General features: G+C 43.4%; 2 protein-coding genes across 3 annotated transcripts; one reads left to right on the top strand and one right to left on the bottom strand.

Moving 5' to 3' along the window:
- Positions 1-238: 238 nt before the first annotated feature.
- On the bottom strand, positions 239-13292 carry SNRNP25 (small nuclear ribonucleoprotein U11/U12 subunit 25). Of its 2 annotated transcripts, none has more exons than XM_085886855.1 (6): positions 13222-13292; positions 8512-8777; positions 4630-4720; positions 2553-2658; positions 739-813; positions 239-502 (listed from the first exon to the last, which is right to left on the bottom strand). In XM_085886855.1, the coding sequence occupies exons 2-6, from the start codon at positions 8749-8751 to the stop codon at positions 445-447; spliced, it is 570 nt and encodes a 189-aa protein (XP_085742981.1). In that variant the 5' UTR covers positions 8752-8777; positions 13222-13292; the 3' UTR covers positions 239-444. The 2 variants fall into 2 exon arrangements, with proteins under 2 accessions (XP_085742981.1, XP_085742971.1); XM_085886845.1 differs by lacking the exon at positions 13222-13292 and adding an exon at positions 9045-9429 and having other exon boundaries at positions 8512-8831.
- Position 13293: 1 nt separating this feature from the next.
- Positions 13294-23436, top strand: POLR3K (RNA polymerase III subunit K). The gene is made up of 3 exons (XM_085886863.1): positions 13294-13543; positions 18203-18290; positions 23121-23436. Exons 1-3 carry the CDS (start codon positions 13433-13435, stop codon positions 23246-23248), a joined length of 327 nt encoding a protein of 108 aa, XP_085742989.1. The 5' UTR covers positions 13294-13432; the 3' UTR covers positions 23249-23436.
- The last annotated feature ends 1096 nt before the right edge of the window (positions 23437-24532 follow it).

The following is a 24532-nucleotide window of genomic DNA, read 5'->3' as shown; positions in this document are numbered from 1 at the left end:
TGAGGACTCATTAGCGAGCATGCACAAACAGAAAGGAAAGAGGCCAACAGCACACTCCAGACACAACCCATGCTTTACCACCCCACGAAGGCTCATGTCTCGGGAGTCGTGCTTTATTGTGTATCGTGTATCAACGGGAGGGAGATAAACAAGCGAAATAAGATGAATAAACCGACAGAATAAACATCTATTGGCTTCCATGTAAAAAAGGCCATCGCAAAATGATGTTGACACACACTGTTGGTCGAGGCGCATCGGTGGTACCTCTTTTTATTTTTCATCCTTGCCATTATGTACAGGACGCAGTGCAAACTTTTACAGAGCGAAATGTTATAAAGTTCAACAAAAACTAATAGAGACAGCCATTAGTTGAAATTTATTTTGACATGGCATTTGTAATTAAACGATCTGCAAGTTTGTTCACCCACAAGAAAATGTCAAACGCTACCTCTGCCTTAACTTCTTTAAGAAAGTGACTTCATCCCGGTTTCCTATTCCATACCTGCAAGGAAAACGTTCAACGTCAAACAATAACAAAAGCGACAACCAAAAACCAATAGCACGATGAAGAACCAATCAAGGCACTGTTACGATCACCACATGAATGGAACGTCATTCTTCAACTTGCAAAACACGAATAGTGCTTCATTGTAATTAAAACAACGACCTCACCAACACATCCTGATCTATATGCTCCATTTTATCAGTGGAATCCTGGAAGAGAAAGGAATAGCTTACTCTTTGAGAGCAGTGCCATCATCGAGGAGTTTCTGTCCTTCGTACACCAGATGAAACGTACGCCACACATACAGCCTGCAAGACAACCAACCAATGACCCTGCAGAACCTCATTATTTCAGCTGGAAGGTTTTGTTGGTTACCGGCAGCCAGATGATTTGAGAGTGTTTTGTTTTATCTCCTTTCCATCTATTCAACCTCACGTAGCTTTTAAAGATGTAATCTTTAAAAGGAATAGATCATTATAATCATCAATGTACTTGACTCTTGACAGAGGGTCGATACTGTCAAAGCAGTTCCTGGGCAAGATTTACACTGGGTGCTTTGTCGCTGTCTTCTCCAATATAAAAGAGTTAGATAAAGGAGAGAATTAAATATGGTTGGCAGGATAGCGTAGAGGTACGCATGCTCGCCTTTTAACCGTCCAGCCTGGATTTGAATCCTGGCCCGGCTATAAACTGTCATCCTGGTGTTTCGCTTGCAGGGCGAGACGTGTGTGTGTGTGTGTGTGTGTGTGTGTGTGTGTGTGTGTGTGTGTGTGTGTGTGTGTGTGTGTGTGTGTGTGTGTGTGTGTGTGTGTGTGTGTGTGTGTGTGTGTGTGTGTGTGTCATCCATCGAATGACCGTTAAGCCAAATAAACTACCTGCCAGCATTAGGGGTACTGGTAGATGTTAAAGATCCCACGGTGTGGCAAGTTATCACCGGTGTCCTTAAAAATCATGAATTCCTGCCACAGTTGAACGTCTGGCCTGGGCAGCTGGTTCAAGAAGACGTGGGCTAGAATTGTTCCCCCAAACCGACCCCACAAGTTGGGAATAATTGGGACCATTGGAGTGAAGAGAGAGAAGACAAACAAAAGAAAGAATACAAGTAGGATCTGTAAAGATCAGATTGCGGAAAAAAAAGAACAACAATTCCTTGCAGCAACAATGCAGTACACAAGAGGAAGAGAGTTGGAGTCAATAAAGAGCATCGACTTCGCGTGCAAATTGCCAAGCTGGAGCGCGATGGGAGTATTTTTGTCGTCGTTGCATTCTTGCTGCCAGTGATGTTATGCCACCTGGCGGCCAGTCTCAGCACTTGTGGAAAAAAACAGCCAACAGAAGATGGCTAAGTTGTAGTTCAGTAAGGAGGCTGAGTGTATGGCCGATTCGCTCTGAAGAAATTTCTGGCAGAATGTTGTTGGTGGCCAGCACAAATATTGTTGCCTTACAGGCTTCACCATATTTCGGGAGGCACCGTAAAATTGCCTCGTCTTACTCCACAAGTAACTATTGGGCAGTGCTGTAATTTTAATAATGCTTTCGGGATGGGACCGACGAACAATGTTAGTCTGCTTGTTGAGCCAGAAGCACAGGAAGTGCAGAATTCCTGGCACTCCAAAACCCCCGAAGAAGAATGCGAGCCATAACGAACCAAAACAGGAGCAAAGCTGCAGCTTTCAATGTGTCTGAACAAGTACAGTTGTTGAGAAGCAAAGGAGTAAAGGGGAGGGGTGAGGGAGGTGGGAGAGAATGAAATGAAGAATAGTTTGACAGAAGATGGGAATTAGAAGGGAAAGAAGGAAAACATACAGGACATAATAGTTAGGTCAAGGGGGGTTGAACGGGGGGGGGGGGGGGGAGTTCGAGCCATTTTTACACGTGTCATGTGCAAGTGACTCCAAAGTGCATAAGACAAACAAGCATGCGTAGTGAAAAGGAGAATAACCCACAAATCATCGATTCATAAACGGAAATAACGATTATAAAGTCGAGATCAGTGGGTGATGTATTGGCAAACGAATGACCTGCATATGGCAATGAGACCACTTACCAGCTGATATGCCGTTGACCCCCCTCCCTTTCTAACTTCAGCTGCACATGGCGCCGGATTGCCTTTTTCAAATCCAAGACCGTCGCATCCTGAACCACCACAATCGCTGCAACCACATGCGCACGTGTCCACTTTAACACCGACATTTGTCAAACATCACACACAAGAGTGAAATTAATTTTCAGTACACAAGCAGAACAAGTCACAGTAATATTAACAAACTAGGCCGACAAAAACTGTGCCTTTGAGTGAGGAGGGCAGAATAATGGAGAGCCGTATAAAAAAAAACAACAAAAGGCAGTGTTCAACGCTCATATACACTACATACATGTTAAAGCAGAAAACAGAGAGGATTTGATGATTAACTCATCAGCAAGCAAGATTGAGAAAGAGGAAGCATAAACCGTGGGAAAATTCCGTGCAGCTTGAGCAAAGCATTTGCTGAGCCAGCCTGGGTGGCACTTTGGTCACACATGGCTCCATTTGCTACAGGGTTCGCCCTCTGGTGGCCTGCACATCTTAAGAGTCAAAGGGAAAACACTCGGCATGCCCAGTCAGCCGAAGCAGTGAAAATACATCGGATGTTCCAACATGAAATGGCGCATTGGAGGTTCTGCAAACTGTCAAAATGTTAACACGTTTATATGCTCGTCTGAATTAAACTGTTCACCTCATTAACTACATCATAATGTGACAAGTGTAACATAACCTTCAACAGGTATTAGAATTGTTTTAATGCAAAAGGATATTCAGTGTGGTTTTAAAACAATATACAGTATATATATATATATATATATATATATATATATATATATATATATATATATATATATATATATATATATATATATATATATATATATATATATATATATATATATATATATATATATATATATATATTAATAGGTAGAATGTTATCAAATTTGAGACTCTTCCATTATATTGAATTGATTTTTCTATCAACTAAAAGGCCAATAACAGTACGTTTGCCACAGTTGAGGAAACGAGGTGCGGCTGACGTTTCAAGTGCTTGCCCTTCATTGGAGCAAAAGAAGCTTCTGATGAACGGCTAACACTTGAAAGGTCAGTCGCGACTCGCTTGCCACGGCCGTAAACATACTCTTTCGTTGATAAGATTAGATTGTCTTGTCCGCCGACACAGATCAGTACCAACCTTCACAGAGTCTACGATTCCATGACATCCTCCATTATATTGCCTTGTTGAATGTTCGTTATTCCTATCACTTGAGGAATAAACCTCCCCCTGTTTGAGCATGCGCTATTCATTTCATACACAGGCATTGATGCCGATGGAACGGCAAATAACAATAATTGCTAGAAATATTGCAATCATGTCCAGGATCAATTTTTTGACACATAATTTTGGCCCCATCTCTCAATGGTGAAGAACCATTTTAAAAAGATTAAAATATATATATATATATATATATATATATATATATATATATATATATATATATATATATTGCATACTGATCTTCACCAAAATCGAATCAATTCGCCCTTGTCACACAAGTTTCATCAAGTTTCATCATCCATGTCAACCATGGATGTAATAATATTAGGGTATGTAATAATACATGCCCTAGTAAGCCATAATTATCAAATTTTGCCTGAAAAGTGGGTAAATTTGGCAGCCATTTTGAATTTTTGCATTTTACCAACCTAAGACATCATCTTGTGTCAAAAAGTTCAACGGATTCGTGATCAGCGTGAAATTTGGCCATAAAAAACACTTTTCAAAAAAAGTATGGTTGTATGCCCAACCTACCAGCATGTTTAAAATAATCTCCACTCTTTCTGAACACAAAACGGATGAAAACCTATTTTAACATGCACCTTAAGTTAGTAATTCAGTGTGCACGTACATAATAAGTAGACGGGCCAAGACATTACTGGGAACAAGTGAATGACAAAAACGCAGCTTTCCCATGCTTCTGTATCAAGTAGCCATTACAGGCAGCCGTCCCCTCATAATGACATCACATGATCACAACATGCTTTGAAGATTACACAAATGGCACTGGGAAAACAACTCGTTGGAATGTCTTACGCAACACTTCGCCGTCTAATCTGCGCACACGCACTGTCATTGCCTGTCCGCATTCCAGAGCAATCTGTGAATTGATCTCCTCCAAGGTTACCTGAAACAACAACATTTGTCGATTCAAATTCTGTAAAAGTTTTGCTTGCACATAATGCAGATGATGCGATCCAGCTGCCTGAGCACAGATCATTCACTTGCAAGTCCTACACCACATGCCAGAGGGGGCTGTCAGTTCCACTTGGGTGGGCAAATTCCATTTATTTATTTCCTGGGAGCTCAGAACCTGTAATTTCTGAAAATGTCTACAGTGGACTTATCAAAGTAACGTGTGGTTTAAATTGAGTTGCCATAGCAATTGATTCTTACATATCTGAAATTTTTTTAAAATATATTTATGCATTACATACAAAATCTCGGACCATGGAAGAGTAAGGTGACAGTGGGTAAAAAAGCGATGACCTTCCAGGTGGGCAGAGGTGGATACATCAAGGGAAGGGATGATGAACAGGGAGGGAATTTGGTTCGGTAGTGTTAGTGAGAGTAGAAAATATGGAGATGAGGGCTCCATCAAAAGCAATGTGTTGACTGCACGAGTGGGGGAAGTAAAAGTCAGGAATGAAGGTGGCCTTGTATGTCACAGGCAGTGAGCTTGGTAAAGTCTAAGTCATATTTGCTGTACGGCTAGGATACGGCGGCCGTACCTCCCACCTGAATTGACAGAAACGTGCGGCGGCTGCAGAGTTTCTGAGGTGACCTCAGGGTGGCTCTACGCCGTATGGCTATCTTTTACAGGCCGTAGGGGTCGTCGTGGAATTATAGCATGGAGTTATAACTTTTTTCATTTCTATGTTGACCGTAGCAATTCGACAAGCTGTAAAAAAAGAACTGGTATATATACCCACTTGTTACCGTCCGTCTGGCTGCACGTTCGCCTTCGGGCCCCCCTGTGATCGCCTTGCGGGCACCTTGAGGCTACCTTGAAAATTCTATGGCCGCCGCAGGGATGCCCTTAGGTCACCGTGCGACATCAAATCAAAGACCGTACGGCACCCCCACGTTTTCGGTCTCCACAATTTCTACATACCCCGTGCGGCTCCCCGAAAAATAAAAACATATGTGACTGCGACATTGTGTGACCGTGGAAATACTGCGGCCGCCCTATAATTGCTAGTGGCCGTAGATTTTGTAGACCCTACGGCCGCCGTGCTAAATTTGACTTAGGCCTAAGCAGGACAGGATGCCAGACTGTGTTAAGTGCTGGAGATATGTCCAGGGAGACAGTCCTTACCCCGTGTGTTTTTCTTAATTTTTTCTAAGGCTCATAGAAGAGCTGTCACACACAAATAAATAGAGCACCCATATGCAAACAGACACAGCAGACAACACAGGTCTTGAATTCATACTGTCGTGTCCAGGGGATTTAACCCCTACCTAGACGGATGGCCAAACTTCTCCCTTGGAAGCCTACAGCCGAGATTCACGGAGATTTATACACGCGCGCGCGGGAGAACAGTTAAGCGCTGCACCGGAAGGGCACAAATACACGGACACAAGCAAATTAAATTAACTAAATAATAATTTAATAACAATAATCAAATATGTACAATGACGATAATTCAAATTATAATAATGAAAGGAAAACGTGAGGTAGACTAAATCTAATTGAGGCACCTCCACACAGACTGAAATACAGACAAGGAGAAAATGAACCAAAGAAAAATCCCTCCTTTGACCCGGCACTTAGCTTGGTCCAGATGGTCTTTATGGAACGTGAAATCAAGGCACTTCGTAGAAGCGCCCCACAAAATGGCGCCAAGCCGCCTTCTTGCCACGAGAAGAATGTACGTCAGGCAATTCATGAGCGGTAGTTAACACCAAGGCTCAGAGACCACCGTGCAGCTTCATTTCACAAGTGAATATGCCGACCGTTCCTCTCTTGCAACCGGTCAGGTCACAGTGATGGCACACACGATGAGACGATTTCTGAGGCCCCATGAGGATGCCACGAGGCACGCTCTCCTTCCCTCCTCAGAACCGTACACACTTCATGGCTCAACCGAACCATCAACGGCCAACGTCCTGCTCAGCACGCGAGCCAAATTCACACAGCACGAACACAAGAACCGTGCAGCCTTCGTTGTGCTGAGTGCAAAAACGAGATCCTCCGTGTCCTCTGACCAACATCCTCTCTCGACGGTGTGTGTCCCTTCGTTATCACTCTGCAACCTTCCTTCACTACTTTCCTCCTTTCCGTCCAATCTAATCTGCTACCTCTTACGCCCTCTTCCACTTCATGCATCTCACGTCACACCCACCTCCGCCTCCGGGGTGTGGCCTGCTCCCACGAAACCTGAGAAGGTGGGGCCTCTGCTCCCTCGGCACATTTTACTTGTTTGTTATCGTGGTTTTGGTTATAAAGACAGAGAAAAAAGTAACAGGGGGGCAATTCCATACTGGGGAAGTTATCCTTGATCCATACCTCATTAACATGGCACCACTCCCCCGTGTGGTGACAAGTAACATTTAAGCTCAGTCTCCCTACTTAATTACATTGAGATGTCTCCTACACGTCCACGGACCAAACAATTATACACAATCCTATCTCTCCTCTGAAATCCCTTCATCTACCGCACAAACATAACAATACTAACTTGGTTGTTTAACTTGGGGGGACATTATTTCTGAGAACACAAAGGCTGCTGTCTGCATCCTACAGTAGTGGGAACATCCTCTCATAGCGCTTTTCTCTCCGCAAACAGTGGAGCACAATAATGGAGAAGTCTCCCTCTCAAAGGGATGCCAATCTAAGAGATTGGTCTGTGCTTTATCCTCCAAATGCGAGGCATAAAGATGCGGCTTCATGATGGGATCTGATAAAGATGTTTAAGATAATTAAGGGTACAGACAAAATAAATGCAGAAGAGTTTTCAGCAGAATGGAAAGTGACAAGACGAGAGACCATAGCCTCAGAGTAAAGAAGAGTAGCGTTTGGATGGTAATAAGCTGAGGTCCTTCACTCATAGAGTAGCTAATCAATGGATTAGTCTCTCTGTGAAGGCAATGACAGCAGAAACTGAAATAAGCTACTTCTTTGACAAGCCCACAAGACATTTCCATAAAGTACAGCTTCTGAGCTTTCAGAAAATTCAAAGTGGAATCTCATGGATTATCTTTCAACAATAATAACATTTCTCTTACAAGGAGCTTAAATACCAAAACAGGCCAATAGGCCCATCAAAGCCTGCACTTTGATTGTTTGACAACCTATGGCTGATCGTCCATGCTCTTTCCTTTTTAAATGTTGAGCATCAAGCAAGCAAGCAGCACACACCATTTTTAAGTCTTTGGTATATGACTCGGCTGGGGTTCAAACCACCAACTTTCCACACTCAGAGCAGACGTCCGAGCTATAACAGCACGAGTCTGATTTGTCAGGAGGTCTGGCTCATGGAATATCTCATGCAAACTTCCAGCATCATCTTGACCCACATAAATATTCGTATGAAATGGAGTTTCACAACTATAAATGATATGAAAAGAAAGTGAAATAAAAAAATGAATTTTGCTCAATGAGGTAAAGGACTCACAAAGGTTGATCATTAAGATTATGACCAAACACAGTATTGGGGGAAATTAAACAAAGATGAATAATCGGTTAAGTTAAAGATTATTAAAGGTGCTTTGAAGAAAAATTTAACTTGCATAAGAAAAATATAAACAGAAAAAGAAAAACATTTCTTGCCATATGTGTCCTTGAGTCAATGGAGTTAGAGGTGAGAAATAACAATTTCAAATGAATGGATTGGGTAAAGCAAAACTCAATATTGAGATGATTCAAGAAAAATCACGGAATATGCATTTCTAAACCACAGTGATGTTGCATTGTACCTCCACAGGTAAATCACAGAGCAGTGGATGCTGCACCAGCCTGGCAACTCCCTCTCGAAAAATATCCATGAATTCTGCATGAGAAAGGTCTTCAACTTCATCTTTTTCTTCACTTTCATAATCTTCAACTTCTGATTTTCCTTCATTGTCGTTGTCATCATCCTCCTGATCATAATCACCAAAGCTTCTCTCTTCTTTCTTTTGCTCTGCATTTCTGCCACCCACCGGCTCATTATTCATATTATCAATCGGTTCTTGATCACCCACTGATGGAGACATCATTTTGCTGAAGATCAAAATGAACAGATCCTTTTTCTTATCTGGAATTAAAGCAGCACAATTACAACTATTATAACCTCAGCAATGTCCACAGTTATTCCAACTCATGTCTTAGTCAATCATGAGTAATGAATGCGTTTGTAAAATGAGGCGTGTATTGATGAACCTGCAGTTATAATATTAATCTTTCAATGATTGGTGACCCTTTTTAAGGATACTATCAAATGATTAAAATATTTAATTAGCAGATATACCCATCAGGGACTGGTGATTGGATGGGATGGGATTTTATAGGACAGGAGTGTCACAGAGATAGAGGACGAGTATGAGGAACAGCAGCAGAAAATCACCACGACCACGACCACAACCACAACCACAACCACCAATTTTGTGATGGAATGACACTGCAGCTCCTCCAACCGGGCATAATACCATCGAGAATGATGAACACTTTGAAAAACTGGGCCAAACAGAATAAAAGGTGGAAAGTTGTAAGTAAATAAATTTGAAAGTTAATTTTGATGATGTACACAGAATTGTGAAACTGGTAATTATGCAGACAAAGATTTATGATAGTGCACAAAGGAGTGTGAGAGAAAGAAGAAAGACACACAGAGAGAAAAAAAGGAGGGGGGGGAGAGAGAGAGAGAGAGAGAGAGAGAGAGAGAGAGAGAGAGAGAGAGAGAGAGAGAGAGAGAGAGAGAGACCGAGAGAGAGAGAGAGAGAGAGAGAGAGAGAGAGAGAGAGAAAAGAGGGGAAGGAAGTGAGAGGAAAATGGGAGGATGATGCTGCACTGTGTTGGGAGGGGGTAGCACAAGGATGGGACAAAGAGAGAGAGAGGGGTGGGGGTAGGGAAGTAAGCAAGGAGAATATGTCACGATTTATGAACAAAGAACACACACACACACACACACACACACACACACACACACACACACACACACACACACACACACACACACACACACACACACACACACACACACACACACACACACACACACACACACACACACACACACTCTATCAGCAATTTTTCAGGAATCGACAGGTTCAAATCATTGTAATTACCGACTACAGTACGTACTGTATACAACCCAAAAACCTTGAGTAGCTTTCACCGAAAAACAACTTTGCATTTCGAGAGACGTTTCAGGGATATGTTCACAAACATTAATCTTTATCAAAAGCTGCGTGTGATGGTTGGAAAAAAAATTTGGCTCGGCAATTTAGAAAACATTAATACAGCAAACGGCTCGGAAATCGGGTGTTCTTTCACAACAACTCGCTGAGAATGACGGAGCACGAAAACCTTGCTCAGAATGACGGAGCATGAACGACTTGCTCAGAATGACGGAGCATGAACGACTCGCTCAGAATGACGGAGCATGTACGACTCGCTCAGAATGACGGAGCATGTACGACTCGCTCAGAATGATGGAGCATGTACGACTCGCTCAGAATGACGGAGCATGTACGACTCGCTCAGAATGACGGAGCATGTACGACTCGCTCAGAATGACGGAGCATGTACGACTCGCTCAGAATGACGGAGCATGTACGACTCGCTCAGAATGACGGAGCATGTACGACTCGCTCAGAATGACGGAGCATGTACGACTCGCTCAGAATGACGGAGCATGTACGACTCGCTCAGAATGACGGAGCATGTACGACTCGCTCAGAATGACGGAGCATGTACGACTCGCTCAGAATGACGGAGCATGTACGACTCGCTCAGAATGACGGAGCATGTACGACTCGCTCAGAATGACGGAGCATGTACGACTCGCTCAGAATGACGGAGCATGAACGACTCGCTCAGAATGACGGAGCATGAACGACTCGCTCAGAATGACAGAGCATGAACGACTCGCTCAGAATGACAGAGCATGAACGACTCGCTCAGAATGACGGAGCAAGAAAGACTCGCTCAGAATGACAGAGCATGAACGACACGCTCAGAATGACGGAGCACAAACCACTCACTTCACTCAGGATGATGGAGAACGAACCACTTGCTTCGCTTCAGAAGACGGAGCACGAACCACTCGCTCAGGATAACGGAGCACGAATTACTCGCTTAGGATGACAGAGCATGAACCACTTGCTTTTCTCAGGATAACGTAGCACAAACCACTCGCATTGCTCAAGAAGACGGAGCACGAACCACTCGCTCAGGATAACGGATTACGAACCATTCCCTCAGGATGACGAAGCATGAACTACTCGCTCTGAATGACGTGGCACAGAAAAAGCGTCCACAGTGAGTGAACGATTCACTCAGAATGGCGTGGCGTGGTACCGCTATCGACTGAAGGGTGCTGAGCAAGTGGCGTAGGCACTCAAGCAAGCACTCCAATTAAATTTGTGACAAGCAACAGCTGGCTAGGCCATTGTTGCATTCTATAAAGCATCCCTTTAACTTCAAAGCCATCTTCACCGCACCCGCAGCAGTTACATAAATTAAATGAATTCGGTCAAATTATGACTTTATAGTTTATCCACAAAAGAAATGCTCTTCAATGTAGAACAACCCTGGAGATATGTCAAAGCTTAATCACCTGTGAAATAAACATTGCAGATAATCTACCATGTTGCCTGCTTGTCTGTGCACACGTCACATGGTACATCGGTTTGCGGTCTGCACAAACGTCATAACTTTGTTTTAAAATGTCCATTTTTCACCAGATTTGCTTTGATTCCCTGTAGAGGACCTTGCCACACTTGCGAAGATATAGACACAGATCTGGAAGACGGTATGGATAGGCAGTCCCCCTGGGGGACAGGGCACGAGGTCTCGCAGTGAATGCATTAAATCATATCGCTCAATGAACCTGGTTAATTTTGGCACATTCCTCAATTCCTTGTTCATAATTTTCCAAACAGTAGAAAAAGATAAATTTAATGCTTTGGAAATTTCACAGACAAAAAACATGGCGGTTTCAGACCCCAGCGCAGTTACCCAGGAGACGCCTTGAGACCCCAAAGAGTGAGGTGGCTGAGGATGCACCTGATATTGTATATAATTAAATAAGGCTGTTAATTATCTTCAAAAGGAGGTGTTTTAATTAACCAAAACACCCAATTTTCACTCTTGCACTTCTTTAGTTTTCTTTGTATCCATGCAAAGTTTCAGGCTGCTAGGTTTTATGGTTTTGGAATTATGGAAGAGACACACTGACACACACAAACACAAACCAACCACACACACAAGCACAAACCAACCCCCCCTCCACACACACACACACACACACACAAACCAACTCCACACACACACACACACACAAACCAACTCCACACACACACACACACACAAACCAACTCCACACACACACACACACACACACAAACCAACTCCACAAACACACACACACACACAAACCAACTCCACAAACACACACACACACACACACACACACACACACACACACACACACACACACACACACCAACCACACACACACATTTTTATGGTAAATAAAATTGAAAACACTGATAACCTAGTAATGTGTGGTGAAACACTGATAACGTAGTAATGTGTGGTGAAACACCGATAACCTAGTAATGTGTGGTGAAACACCGATAACCTAGTAATGTGTGGTGAAACACCGATAACCTAGTAATGTGTGGTGAAACACCGATAACCTAGTAATGTGTGGTGAAACACAGATAACCAAGTAATGTGTGGTGAAACACCGATAACCAAGTAATTTGTGGTGAAACACCGATAACCTAGTAATGTGTGGTGAAACACCGATCACCTAGTAATGTGTGGTGAAACACCGATCACCTAGTAATGTGTGGTGAAACACCGATCACCTAGTAATGTGTGGTGAAACACCGATAACCTAGTAATGTGTGGTGAAACACCGATAACCTAGTAATGTGTGGTGAAACACCGATAACCTAGTAATGTGTGGTGAAACACCGATAACCTAGTAATGTGTGGTGAAACACCGATAACCTAGTAATGTGTGGTGAAACACCGATAACCTAGTAATGTGTGGTGAAACACCGATAACCTAGTAATGTGTGGTGAAACACCGATAACCAAGTAATGTGTGGTGAAACACCGATAACCTAGTAATGTGTGGTGAAACACCGATAACCTAGTAATGTGTGGTGAAACACCGATAACCTAGTAATGTGTGGTGAAACACCGATAACCTAGTAATGTGTGGTGAAACACCGATAACCTAGTAATGTGTGGTGAAACACCGATAACCTAATAATGTGTGGTGAAACACCGATAACCTAGTAATGTGTAGTGAAACACCGATAACCTAGTAATGTGTGGTGAAACACCGATAACCTAGTAATGTGTGGTGAAACACCGATAACCTAGTAATGTGTGGTGAAACACCGATAACCTAGTAATGTGTGGTGAAACACCGATAACCTAGTAATGTGTGGTGAAACACCGATAACCTAGTAATGTGTAGTGAACCACCGCCACTCAGAATACGGATCGTCCATTAACCCGGAAGTGAAGTCGCACGTTTACTTTTCGTCACGTGATTAATGCGGTTGTTGTTGTTGTTTTTCACATTAGGCCCCGACACGGGATAACGTGGGCACAGCGCCGGTTCGCAGCAGCCTCGCACCCTTTACCTTTCCTTTTTCCCCCAAACCAACCGAAATGTTGCTCTTCTGCCCGACGTGTAGTAACGTGCTCACGGTGGAGGAAGGGAACCGCTGCTATCGCTTCACGTGCAGTTCTTGCCCTTACGTGCACAACATCACGCGAAAGGTGAGTCCACGATACCTGGTCAAGTTGAGGTAATCTCGCAGTTTGCCGTTTGGACCTCGATTCGACCTGACAACGGGTCCCGTGAATACGGTTCAATAATAATGACAAAACCCTTCCTTGTCCCGGGCTTTCCCACACCGCGGTGAAACATGATGTTGTTGCTTGTCCGGAACCAACGCGCCTCATGAACAATGAGGTTTTGTACAAAATATGAAAATCATTTAATATATTTTAATGTCGACTAACTACACCGCCATGGCCGTCATGAAGTGCAGGAAAACGATAGCCGTTCGTTGTGCGAGTCGAGGAGAGTGGAATTGTTGTGAACGTGAATCATGGCGCGAAATGAGAACTCTCCTGCAAATTTCGGTTTCCCTCGATAAACTGTGACGTCATGAAAGCAAAGATGTAATATTTTGTAAAGGAAAGATTCTTTAAAACGTCTCCTTTGTCTTTTCTGTGATTAATTATTTCACCAACAATACATTCGTCTTATAATTACAATACAATTAGCCTGATGTTTGATTAACGCTTAAAATTAACCTGCTTAAAATCTTAGGGTCCTGAGTTTTAAGTCCCTGTCGGCCGTTGAATTAACACCAGGTGGGGTTGACTCAGCCCGTCATCCTTCCGAGGTCATCAAAATGAGTACGAATGCTCTGATAATTAAGGGCACTGCATCGGTGGCACAGCTGTGCCCCCTGGAAAAAGAATGATGTAACGAGCAGGCACAGGATGGACACAGCCTGGTGTTGGTGTAGTGGTTAGGGTGGCGGCTTGGGATCCTTGGGTCCTGAGTTCAATCCCGTCGGCCGCTGAATTAATACACCAGGGGGTTGACTCAGCCTGTCATCCTTCCGAGGTCGGTGAAATGAGTACCAGTTCCAGTGTGTGTACTGGTTGAGGGGCACTGCATCAGCGACACAGTCGCGCTTCAAGAAATGATAGCTACCCCAGCAGCAAATCTGCCATACGACCACCACCACCAGGATGCACATGATAGCTAACTTAAAATTCGGGACTTTCAAAATGACAGTCCATCCCAGAATGCTCGGCACGCATGCGCTCGACTCCTTGACAACGATGTTTATTGGGGCAGTGTTGGAAGGTGAATTGTGTGCGAGAGACGAGGATTCGCTAATGGAATTGCAAAGCAACACCACGAAACGAAGCCAAAAGGTTTGGGAAGGTACCTGTGAGAAAGGGGGCGTGTCTCTGCACGATAAAATAAATTGGACAACTTTCTCACCTTGCACAACAAGCTCAAATGAGCTAAGATCCTCGTCCTCTTACTGATGACGTCATAAAAACGAATATGACGTCATTGTGATATATCAGGTTTGCGATAAATTATCTGTGCTAATGCCCGGCTTGATGCCGCAAACAAAATTCAAACAGCCTGCCTAGTTTCGGAGATAATGGTATAGGCGATTTCCATTAGCGGCGATATTATGACATCAACTTTTTTTTCTCGGAAGAATTTCCAAAATCGGAGATGGTTACTGCCTGCGCGTGGGCTTTCTGCATATACATGGCAAGTTTCGTGAAGATCCGATGAAAACTCTGGGTTGTGAAACAAAAAATGTCCAAAATAGGAATGACGTCATAGTGATGTATCATATGTGCGGTAATTAATCTTTGCTAATGCCCTGTTCGATTCCCGCAAACAGAATTCAAAAAGCTTGCCTAGTTTCGGAGATAATTTTTTAGGCGATTTCCATTAGCGGAGATATTTTGACGTCATAACTTTTTTTTCTCGGAGGAATTTTCAAAATCGGAGATGGTTCCTGTCTGCGCAGGGAATATTTACATATATATGGCAAGTTTCAGGAAGTTTCGATGAAAACTGTAGGCTGTGAAACAAAAAAGTGCACAAGAAGATGAAGAACAACAACGTGAGTAAGACTTGGAGATCCTCCACGAGGATCTAAAAAGTTGAGATCTTCAGTCGGCAATGAAAACTCCCGACGATGTGGACAAGGCCCGGGCAGTGGATGGTTATAACACCAGATAGATGTTCAGTAAGTACAATTAATTTGAAATAATGTGTGTGTGCGTGCGTCTGTCGTCCGTCCATCCCCTCCATAAACTCCAAGACCATGAAACCTAGCAGCCTAAATTTTTTTGCATACATTCGAAGAAAACTCCAAGGAAGTACATGACTGAAAATTGGGTGTTTGAGTTCATGATAACGGCTTTAATTACATCCTTTATCGGGCGCATCCTCGGTCACCACTCTCCGTGGGGTCTTAAGGCGTAATCTTGGTAACCTCTCTGGGGTCTGAAGCCGCCATGTTTTTTGGCCTGCCCAACCATGCCTCGATTTGGAACAGGTCGCAATGATTTCTTGATGATAATTTTTTTTTCTCCGCTTTCCTCACTCGTATTATCGAATGCCTCTTCATCATGGCTACGAGTCACTCGATACATCACTTTTGCAAATGCTACGGTTTTCAAATTAAGAGGTTGGAGCGATTTCATGCAATATATGATGCAATTTTCCACAATCTACTCTTACGGACTAATTAAAATATATCATCAAAATATTATTTAGGTTTTGAGGATTGGATATCGTGCAGACTAAGGAAGTGTCAATCGCAGTGAAATCTGATAATTTAAAGAAATAATGAGTCCTATAACTAAGCCTATATATTCCTATTAACTTTAATCAAGAAAGGCTATGTTCCCTCCTTCCCCATACATAAGGAAATGTGAAATTTCCAAAGCATTAGACTAATCTTTTTCCACTGTTTGGAGAATTATATTGAGTGAACAAATTTTTTTTAGGAATGTGCCAAAATTAACCTGCTTCAATGAGCTATATGTTTTAATGCATTTACTGCTTGACCACACACTCTGCCCCCCCCAGAGGGACTGCTTATCCATAGCATCTGCCATATCTCCATAATCGTGCTCCGTAATCCTGGGGGAGCGGTCCGCGCCCCACCTCCCTGGGCACGTTGTTTTGAAATGACACCCAATTTCCAAACCGTTTGCCATATTAATGTGTTTCTAAATTGAAAAGCAGTGTTTGTCTGTCCAAAGCAGTGTTTTTCTCTGGACCGCTTGGCTCCAGATGCATCCGAGCGGTGTTTGACTCCGGACAGCTTGACTCCGGATGCCTCCAGGTGGTGTTTGTCGGCAGACGTGCCCGTGCGGTGTTCATCTCTGGGCGTTATTTGTAGTATGACTGGTAGAAAATGCATTTTTCTACCGGTCAAAATGCAGACATTATTTTACTTCCATCTTAACTGTTATTCTACGTGGAAGCATTTTGATGAGACGGTGTAAATTATAATTAATTAACGCTCCACCGTACACCGGCCTTCCCTTCCTCTCACCTCTCACTGCCAACCCTTCTCTCTCCTCACTCCCTCTCCCGCCTCTCTCCCCCTCCCTCTCCCCTTCCCTCCTCTTTTCCCCTCCCCCCTCAGTATTCCCGTCAGCGAAGCGATGGGTGGTATTTGCTCATAATATAATGTATCCCCAAACTCTCGACCATCGCTGCCAGTGAGTGAACTTCAAACCTTACAAGATGACCTCGTGTGAACATTTCAGGCTTGGTGCTTCATTGAATGGATATCTGAAATTGGGAATACGATGTCGTCATTCTCAACATTGACTGACTGACCTTGAATCACTTGCGCATCTCCTTTATATTCCATTCTCCCTCCCGCCTAGTCCTGGCTGTTCTCGAGTCACATTGCTCTTGCTGGTCACACCTGATTGGTGTAGCCGCGCAGCATTGGTGTCACGCCTGGGGGGAGCAAGGGGAGGGAAGCTTCAGGAATTTTGAGAAGCTTCGGAGCTTGCCTTTATTTGTTTGTGAACCACTTTCGCTGCTCCGCTATAGCCACCCGTGGTTAGGAGGCATGTAATGGATGTGAAAGAGCATGAGAGTGCGTGTGTTGTAAATGTTGCGAAAGGGATTGAGAGTGCCTGTGTTGTGAGATGTCAAGGATATAAAAGATAGAGGGTGGAAAGAAACAGAACGTTACACTAACCCACACACACAATGCATGTTTATCCCATGTATACAATCTAACTTAATTGCTAAACAGAATACCAACACAGAACTGACGTGTGTGTGTGTGTGTGTGTGTGTGTGTGTGTGTGTGTGTGTGTGTGTGTGTGTGTGTGTGTGTGTGTGTGTGTGTGTGTGTGTGTGTGTGTGTGCGCCTTGACCTGCTTGAGAGGTCTTTCGGGCCTTGACCTGCTTGAGAGGTCTTGACCTCTTTCGGGCCCACAACCTTCACAATATTTATTCGTATTTCCTCTTTTTCCGTGAGTCCGATTTACATTCAGGGACACAATTATGGTTAACCACCCTGAAATTGCCACTCCTTCATTTAAATGCTGAAAATTGTGTTCAAAAAACTATTTGACTTGCAGGTTACACGCTAGAAGCAGAAGTTTAACAGTGCCCACGCTAGTAGAACCGAGTCACTGAAAATGGACACGTAGCATTAATCCTCATTTTGAAAGTTCTGTATTATTTCTTCGATGGAATCTTAGCCACTTGCAGGTTGGACTTTTTATTTTGTATTCACTTGAACAAAACGTTGTCATTTCTACTGTTTAGATATGGTTGTAATAATTTAAATCAATTTTTCTGGATCGTGCTACAAGTCCGGAAAAACGTGTACCTTTATTTTCAAGTTGGTGTTCAGGAAGTATCCAAAACTGAAGGAGGTTGACGATGTGCTGGGAGGTGCAGCAGCCTGGGAAAATGTGGACTCGACACAAGGTTGGTTGAGGCTTCGTCAATACGGACATCAACACGCGATGTTCACCCCACTGATGTGTGGACGAATTGTTTTTGTTTGCGATGCTTTTCAATTTTTCACGACAACATCCATTCTGTGCAAAGCGGCTCGCGAGCGCCCCCTGGGTATCCCCTATTTTTGCAGCATATAATGACTTTGTGTGTCGTGCTTCTTGGTTCCCGAACGATTTCACCGGAGGGGACGATAGGTTTGCTCTCCATCTGTATGTCTGTCCATATGTCCGTCCATCTCACCTGTTGTTTTTCAGACTCCCCCCCCCCCCATACCCTTCAACATGTTGAACTCTAAGCTTGGTGAATGGCTTTATTATGGTAAGTTAGTTACAGGTTCGAGTTTCAGGGCGTTTCATCAATTTTTCACAAAGTTATGCCCTTTTAGACTTGGAAAATATCATATCGGTAGGGGAAATGTACTGCAAAGCAATTCTCACTCTTGTTATGAATCTATTATTATTGGTGGAAAGAAATAATGTCAGGTTTTACAGTTGACTTGTAGAAAGTTAACGTTCACTCAAGATTTATAAAAGGAACTTGTGGTGTATGTTGTAGTAATAATCTTTATTGTCCTGTATACAGGGAAATTTCTCTTTGTTGACCACCGTAAGTTCAAACGTCATGAAAAAAAAAAACCTGTAAAATATCAAAACGAATAAGACAACAGGGTCAAAAATATGGAAGCTGGACTAGACAACAAAATCGTGAATAATTTGAATTCAACACTTGAATTGCACATGTGGTAGAAATAAAATGCCATTTGAAAATGTTCTTCTTCATCCACCTCGCGTGAAAGCCTCTCCTTGATGGCGGTTTTGTCAAACAAAAAGTCCGTTCAAGACGTGACTTTCATCGGTACACACATGCATCGTCTTCCTTTTCAATGCGCGCAAATATAGATTCCATGCTTGTTGAAGGCCCACGAACTTTAAACGCCAGCGTCATGACCTTTCTCGGTCGTGGAATTTTCTGCACATTTACAGAACTACACCAAGAAACCAAATTAAAATGACAAAACACTGATTATCAAGGAATTGGTAATTAACATCTGCATCATGTATGAGCTAACACCAAATTAATTCAACTTCCTGAGAAGATACAATCTTTGCATCGATTTCTTGGACACAGCATCGCTATTTTCATCTAATTTCAGCTTGTTATCAATAAATAGTACCCACGCCATGATATTTGAATTTGTGAACAATTTCCACCTTTTCACCATTTATGATTGCGGGCTCACGATTGTGACCTTTCCCTAAAATCCAAAATCATCTTTTTAGTTTTGCACACATTCACAGTGAGATAAAAGTCACCACACCACTTCTTCAATGTGTTGATGTCATCGAGGTACGACACAAAGGATGATTGATAGAAAACATCATATGTCCTGTGTTAGCTCATACACTAGCCTCAACTAAGTATATATATATATATATATATATATATATATATATATATATATTGTTACGTCTGAGGGGGGGTATGCATCCAAAGGGTAATTAGGATGTTTAATTAGGTATGCCATGCTGTTCGAGTTTTACCAGGATCTCGATGTAATAAGTAGCAATTCAGTGGTGATAAGTTGTCTAGTAAATGTCCATTTCTTCAAGGGGGAAATGGTAATTGTCGCGTAATTAGTTAGGGAAACGGGTTAGGGTAAGTGTGTCTGCATAAACCCCTTTTAGTATTCCCTGGTGGCTTGCCGTGACGTCACAGGACAGTGCTGCGGATGGCTCCGCCCCGTGATCACGATTGGCGGAAGGCGACGGCGGAGGGCCAATAAAACGGCTCGATTGGAAGTGACGAGGACTCGAGGATAAAAAGGTTCTGTTCGGGAAAAAGGGGGGGAGGAAGAAGATCGGTAAAGAAAAACCGTTTTGGTGGAGGCTGTTGTGCTGGGAGCGTGCTGTTTTGTTGCGCTGATTCGATCCTGGATTCATCGTGTCTCATGGCCTTGCTGTGCCTCGTGCCTCACCTCGGTTGGCTCTGGGGTTCTGCTGGCTCGGAGTACGGGGTCGAACGGCGGGTGGACCTGCCTCCCTCTCCTGCTCGCAACTTGGCGCCAGAACTGGCTCCCTGGCGGCTGTGAGCGGTCTTGGGCCGACACCAGGAGGTCGACAGCTCCACGGTGTCTCCTGCCCCTGACGAGCGCAACGCCAGCTCGTCCAACGCCAATCCAGGGACTGTTGCGTCAACACCATGGGCCAGCCTGACCACCAGGACCAGCTACGTTTTGTGTGTGTGTGTGTGTGTGTGTGTGTGTGTGTGTGTGTGTGTGTGTGTGTGTGTGTGTGTGTGTGTGTGTGTGTGTGTGTGTGTGTGTGTGTGTGTGTGTGTGTGTGTGTGTGTGTGTGTGTGTACCTAGCACCTTAGAGGGTTTGAGATTTGTATATCCATTGGAATTGTTTGTGTTTTCCCCACGCCCGAACCCACACCACCATCCCGTCGAATCACCCCGGATCCCTCCTCTTGCCGAGTCTTGTTATTTCTGGTTAGAGAAATAAACGTTATTAACTCAGTGAAAAGCGACTCGTGCCACCTTCCTCGTCCCGTTTGCGGTAGAGCGATTCGAACCGCCATCTTTGGGTTGAAAAGGATAAACCGCCTCCATCGTTTCGGCTCATTCTACGTTGGCGGGACTGTTCAAGTCCCGTGGACGTCACAATATATATATTTATTATTATTGCCTTTCACTTACGTACAAAGGCTTAGACACCATAGAGTGGGGAACAAATAATCTGTAAACACTCCCCCACTCTTACTGATGAACCTCTGAAAGGTTGACAAAGATCTGTTTGGCAATCTCTGAGAAAAAATGGCTACACACACACACACACACACACACACACACACACACACACACACACACACACACACACACACACACACACACACACACACACACACACACACACACACACACACACACACACACACACACACACACACCTCTTATGGTATAGATGCCTTCAAGTAAGCTTGGTAGAATTCGATATATATATATATATATATATATATATATATATATATATATGTTTTTTTTTAAACTTTGACAGGTAAAGTCAATATTTCCTTTTTATCCAGGGTATTTATCCAGATATTTATTGATTTAAATTTTTAGGATTACTATAAACTCTGGGGAGGGGGGTCCAGGGAGGGTCAGATACTTCTTTAATGGCTATACATTCTTTCAGAATGTTTAAGGTTTTTTTGAAAAACTTTTAAACACAAACTGTTTGCATCAAATGTTAAAATCTAAAAAGTACGTATCCTTAAATTACAAACCTGCTTTAAATAATTCTGTTGATTCGGTAGTGGCAAAAATAAAACAAAATAGGAAATACAAAAAAATAGAAAAGTTAAAAATAAATCTTGGCTCTTTTCTTACAGGTTCTATGGTATTATGTGCTCCTACCAGCACTGCTCATTCGTGTCCCATGCTCCGCACAGAGCGACGGTTCTGTCGAAACAGTTTCTTAGCTGAGGTTGCAATCCTGGACGGGTCACTACTCGAACACAGAAAGTCAGGGTAGGAATATGGAATTTGTTCATGGTGCCCTCGATAGCTCGACTACTCTTCACGAAGATCCGTGGGATCTTTATCGTGCACCAACTAATGCCAGCAGACGGAGTGCCCACTTCAACGTCCATCCGAGGGACGGCGCGCACATTGATGATTCACCTTGTCTGCGTGACTGCTGGCTGCAGACGAATCCCGTTCTTGCGATTTAACTACCCATGAAAACACCGAACGACGTAGTTCAGAGACGTGTACCTGCTTCCCTCATCACATTTTTCACACGTTAATGGAACTCCATTCAGTTTTTCATACCATCATTTTGAAGTCCCTTTTCTATTAATGATGGAAATGTTTTTATTTTTTTTTTTGTCGGTCTGAATGTGACCTGAAATCGGCATTTATCAACATTGACTGATGAAAATTGAATCCTGCCAAGCCAACCTGTAGGGTTTACTTTTGACTCCCCCACCTTTTGCCAGGTGTGCTCTCTCTCTCTCCTCTCTCTCTCTCTCTCTCTCTCTCTCTCTCTCTCTCTCTCTCTCTCTCTCTCTCTCTCTCTCTCTCTCTCTCTCTCTCTCTCTCTCTCTCTCTCTCTCTCTCTCTCTCTCTCTCTCTCTCTCTCTCTCTCTCTCTCTCTCTCCTCTCTCTCTCTCTCTCTCTCTCTCTCTCTCTCTCTCTCTCTCTCTCCCTGTGGCTGCTGGTTGCATCATTAGTTGGGACGCGGCTATGCCGCTGATGCAGTGTCCCCCTTACCAGCACTTGCGCTCATTTTGCCGACCTTGGAAGGATGACAGGCTGAGTCAACCTCCTGGTGTATTTTAATTCAACGGCCAACGGGGCTTGAACTCAGGACCCTAGGATCCCAAGCCGCCACCCTAATCACGAAGCCAACTCCAGGCTTCGGTGTGCTCTGTACATACAACCCTACCTTCTTACCCCCTGACTACCCACTTTTCCCAACATTATTTCCTTTCTCTCACCACTCCCTTACTCTCTTTTCTCTCTCCTGTCATCTTTTGTTTTCTTTGTTTTCTTACTTTTATAACATTTAATTTTTATCAATTTAACCCTCTCTCCAACACCGTGCATACTTTATCAATAGATGACCATTAATGGATGTTTTATGTGATCCACAAATCTGAAATGCCAATTAGAATGTCTGAATAGGATGTGAAAAATTTGATTTGAAATTTGAAAATATTCACTTCATCTTGTCACCTCGAAACTTTACCCAATTTACCTTAACCTTGCACTCCCATCTCACTCTCCCCACGCAGAGAAATGCCCGCGATGCGAACACCCCCGTGCATACTTCATGCAGCTGCAGACGCGTTCGGCTGATGAGCCAATGACCACATTTTACAAATGCTGCAACCCGCAGTGTGGACACCAATGGCGTGAATGAACATCAAGCACGGTGGTGCAGCAAAGGCCCCTTTCCCCCTACACCCCATCTGTTTTAATTTGAAACCAAATGAAGTGTTTTTGTTTGAACCGCACTGCGAGTGGTGACCTACTCTCAGCATGTTATGGTTTGCATTGTTACACTTTTCGTGACCGTTTTGTTTTTGTTATAAATTATATTTCATCGTATTGCTGAAGCAGCGTGTTAACACGTAGAATGGAGGTGGGGCTAGAATCTTGAACGGATCAGACTAACAGAACAAAATGAAGAGTAGAAAGAGAGAGGGGGGGAAACGCCAACAACAGCAGGGAGGAGGGACAACATCTAGGGAGATTTGGATAAATAAGGGATGTAGGAAAGGACACAGGTGGTGGATAAGATGAATAGAGATTGAAAAACTGGAAATTTGGAAGGAAGACTGGTTTGGGGAAGGGAGGGGAGGGGGGGGTGGTTAACCGGAGTTTAAAAAAAAAAATCAGGGTTTTGGATTGGACATGGTTTGAGATTGGGGTGAATATCTGTCTTGAAGACCTGAATGGAAGAATGCGATTGAAGAGGATGTGGAAGTTGGTTCCACAGGCAGACAAAATGAGGAACAAATGAGTGGAGGTGAGTAGTGATTCTGGATTTAGGTGTTAATGGTGGACCATGTGAGCCCTGTAGAAACCTGGGGGGGAGGGGGAGGCAAAGCATGGAAAGAGCAGAGGGAGCAAGACCAGAAAGGAGGCAGTTGAGGACAAGACGGAGAGTCCACCAACCTGTCTGTGATGTGAAAGTGATAGGCCCATAGATGCGAAATGATTTTGTATAAGAAGTTGAAGCTCGTGGAAGAACGATATCACAGAATGAACCAGAACAAGAAGAACATAGTGAAAAGGGGGGAAACACCAACATAAAGTTAGAGGGACCCTTAGAAGAAGAAATAGTAAGGGAATGAACAAGCAGGACACAAGAGGAAGTAAACAATGGGGATGAAATAGAAACAAGCTCAAATGAGCTAAGATCCTCGTCCTCTTAATGATGACGTCATAAAAACGAGTATGACGTCATTGTGATGTATCAGGTTTGCGATAAATTATCTGTGCTAATGCCCGGCTTGATTCCCGCAAACAAAATTTAAACAGCTTGCCTAGTTTCGGAGATAATTGTATAGGCAATTGCCATTATCGGCGATATTATGACGTCAACTTTTTTTCTAGGAAGAATTTCCAAAATCAGAGATGGTTACTGCCTGCGCGTGGGCTTTCTGCATATACATGGTAAGTTTCACGAAGATCCGATGAA

This window comes from Eptatretus burgeri, chromosome 1 (genome assembly GCF_056783735.1).
Source record: "Eptatretus burgeri isolate ZD-2024b chromosome 1, Ebu_testis_v1, whole genome shotgun sequence".
NCBI lineage: Eukaryota > Metazoa > Chordata > Myxini > Myxiniformes > Myxinidae > Eptatretus > Eptatretus burgeri.
This window is presented reverse-complemented; position numbering and strand designations above follow the sequence as displayed.

Excerpts from the sequence above, each read along its gene's own strand:
- SNRNP25 (XM_085886845.1), bottom strand. Across the intron at positions 814-2,552 it reads GGTCAACGGCATATCAGCTG|GCTGTATGTGTGGCGTACGT; the intron begins GTAAGTGGTCTC and ends GTTGTCTTGCAG. Across the intron at positions 503-738 it reads GATGGCACTGCTCTCAAAGA|GTATGGAATAGGAAACCGGG; the intron begins GTAAGCTATTCC and ends TTTTCCTTGCAG.
- POLR3K (XM_085886863.1), top strand. The coding sequence starts at position 13,433 with ATGTTGCTCTTCTGCCCGACGTGTAGTAACGTGCTCACGGTGGAGGAA. Across the intron at positions 13,544-18,202 it reads TGCACAACATCACGCGAAAG|TTGGTGTTCAGGAAGTATCC; the intron begins GTGAGTCCACGA and ends TTTATTTTCAAG. Across the intron at positions 18,291-23,120 it reads AAATGTGGACTCGACACAAG|AGAAATGCCCGCGATGCGAA; the intron begins GTTGGTTGAGGC and ends CTCCCCACGCAG.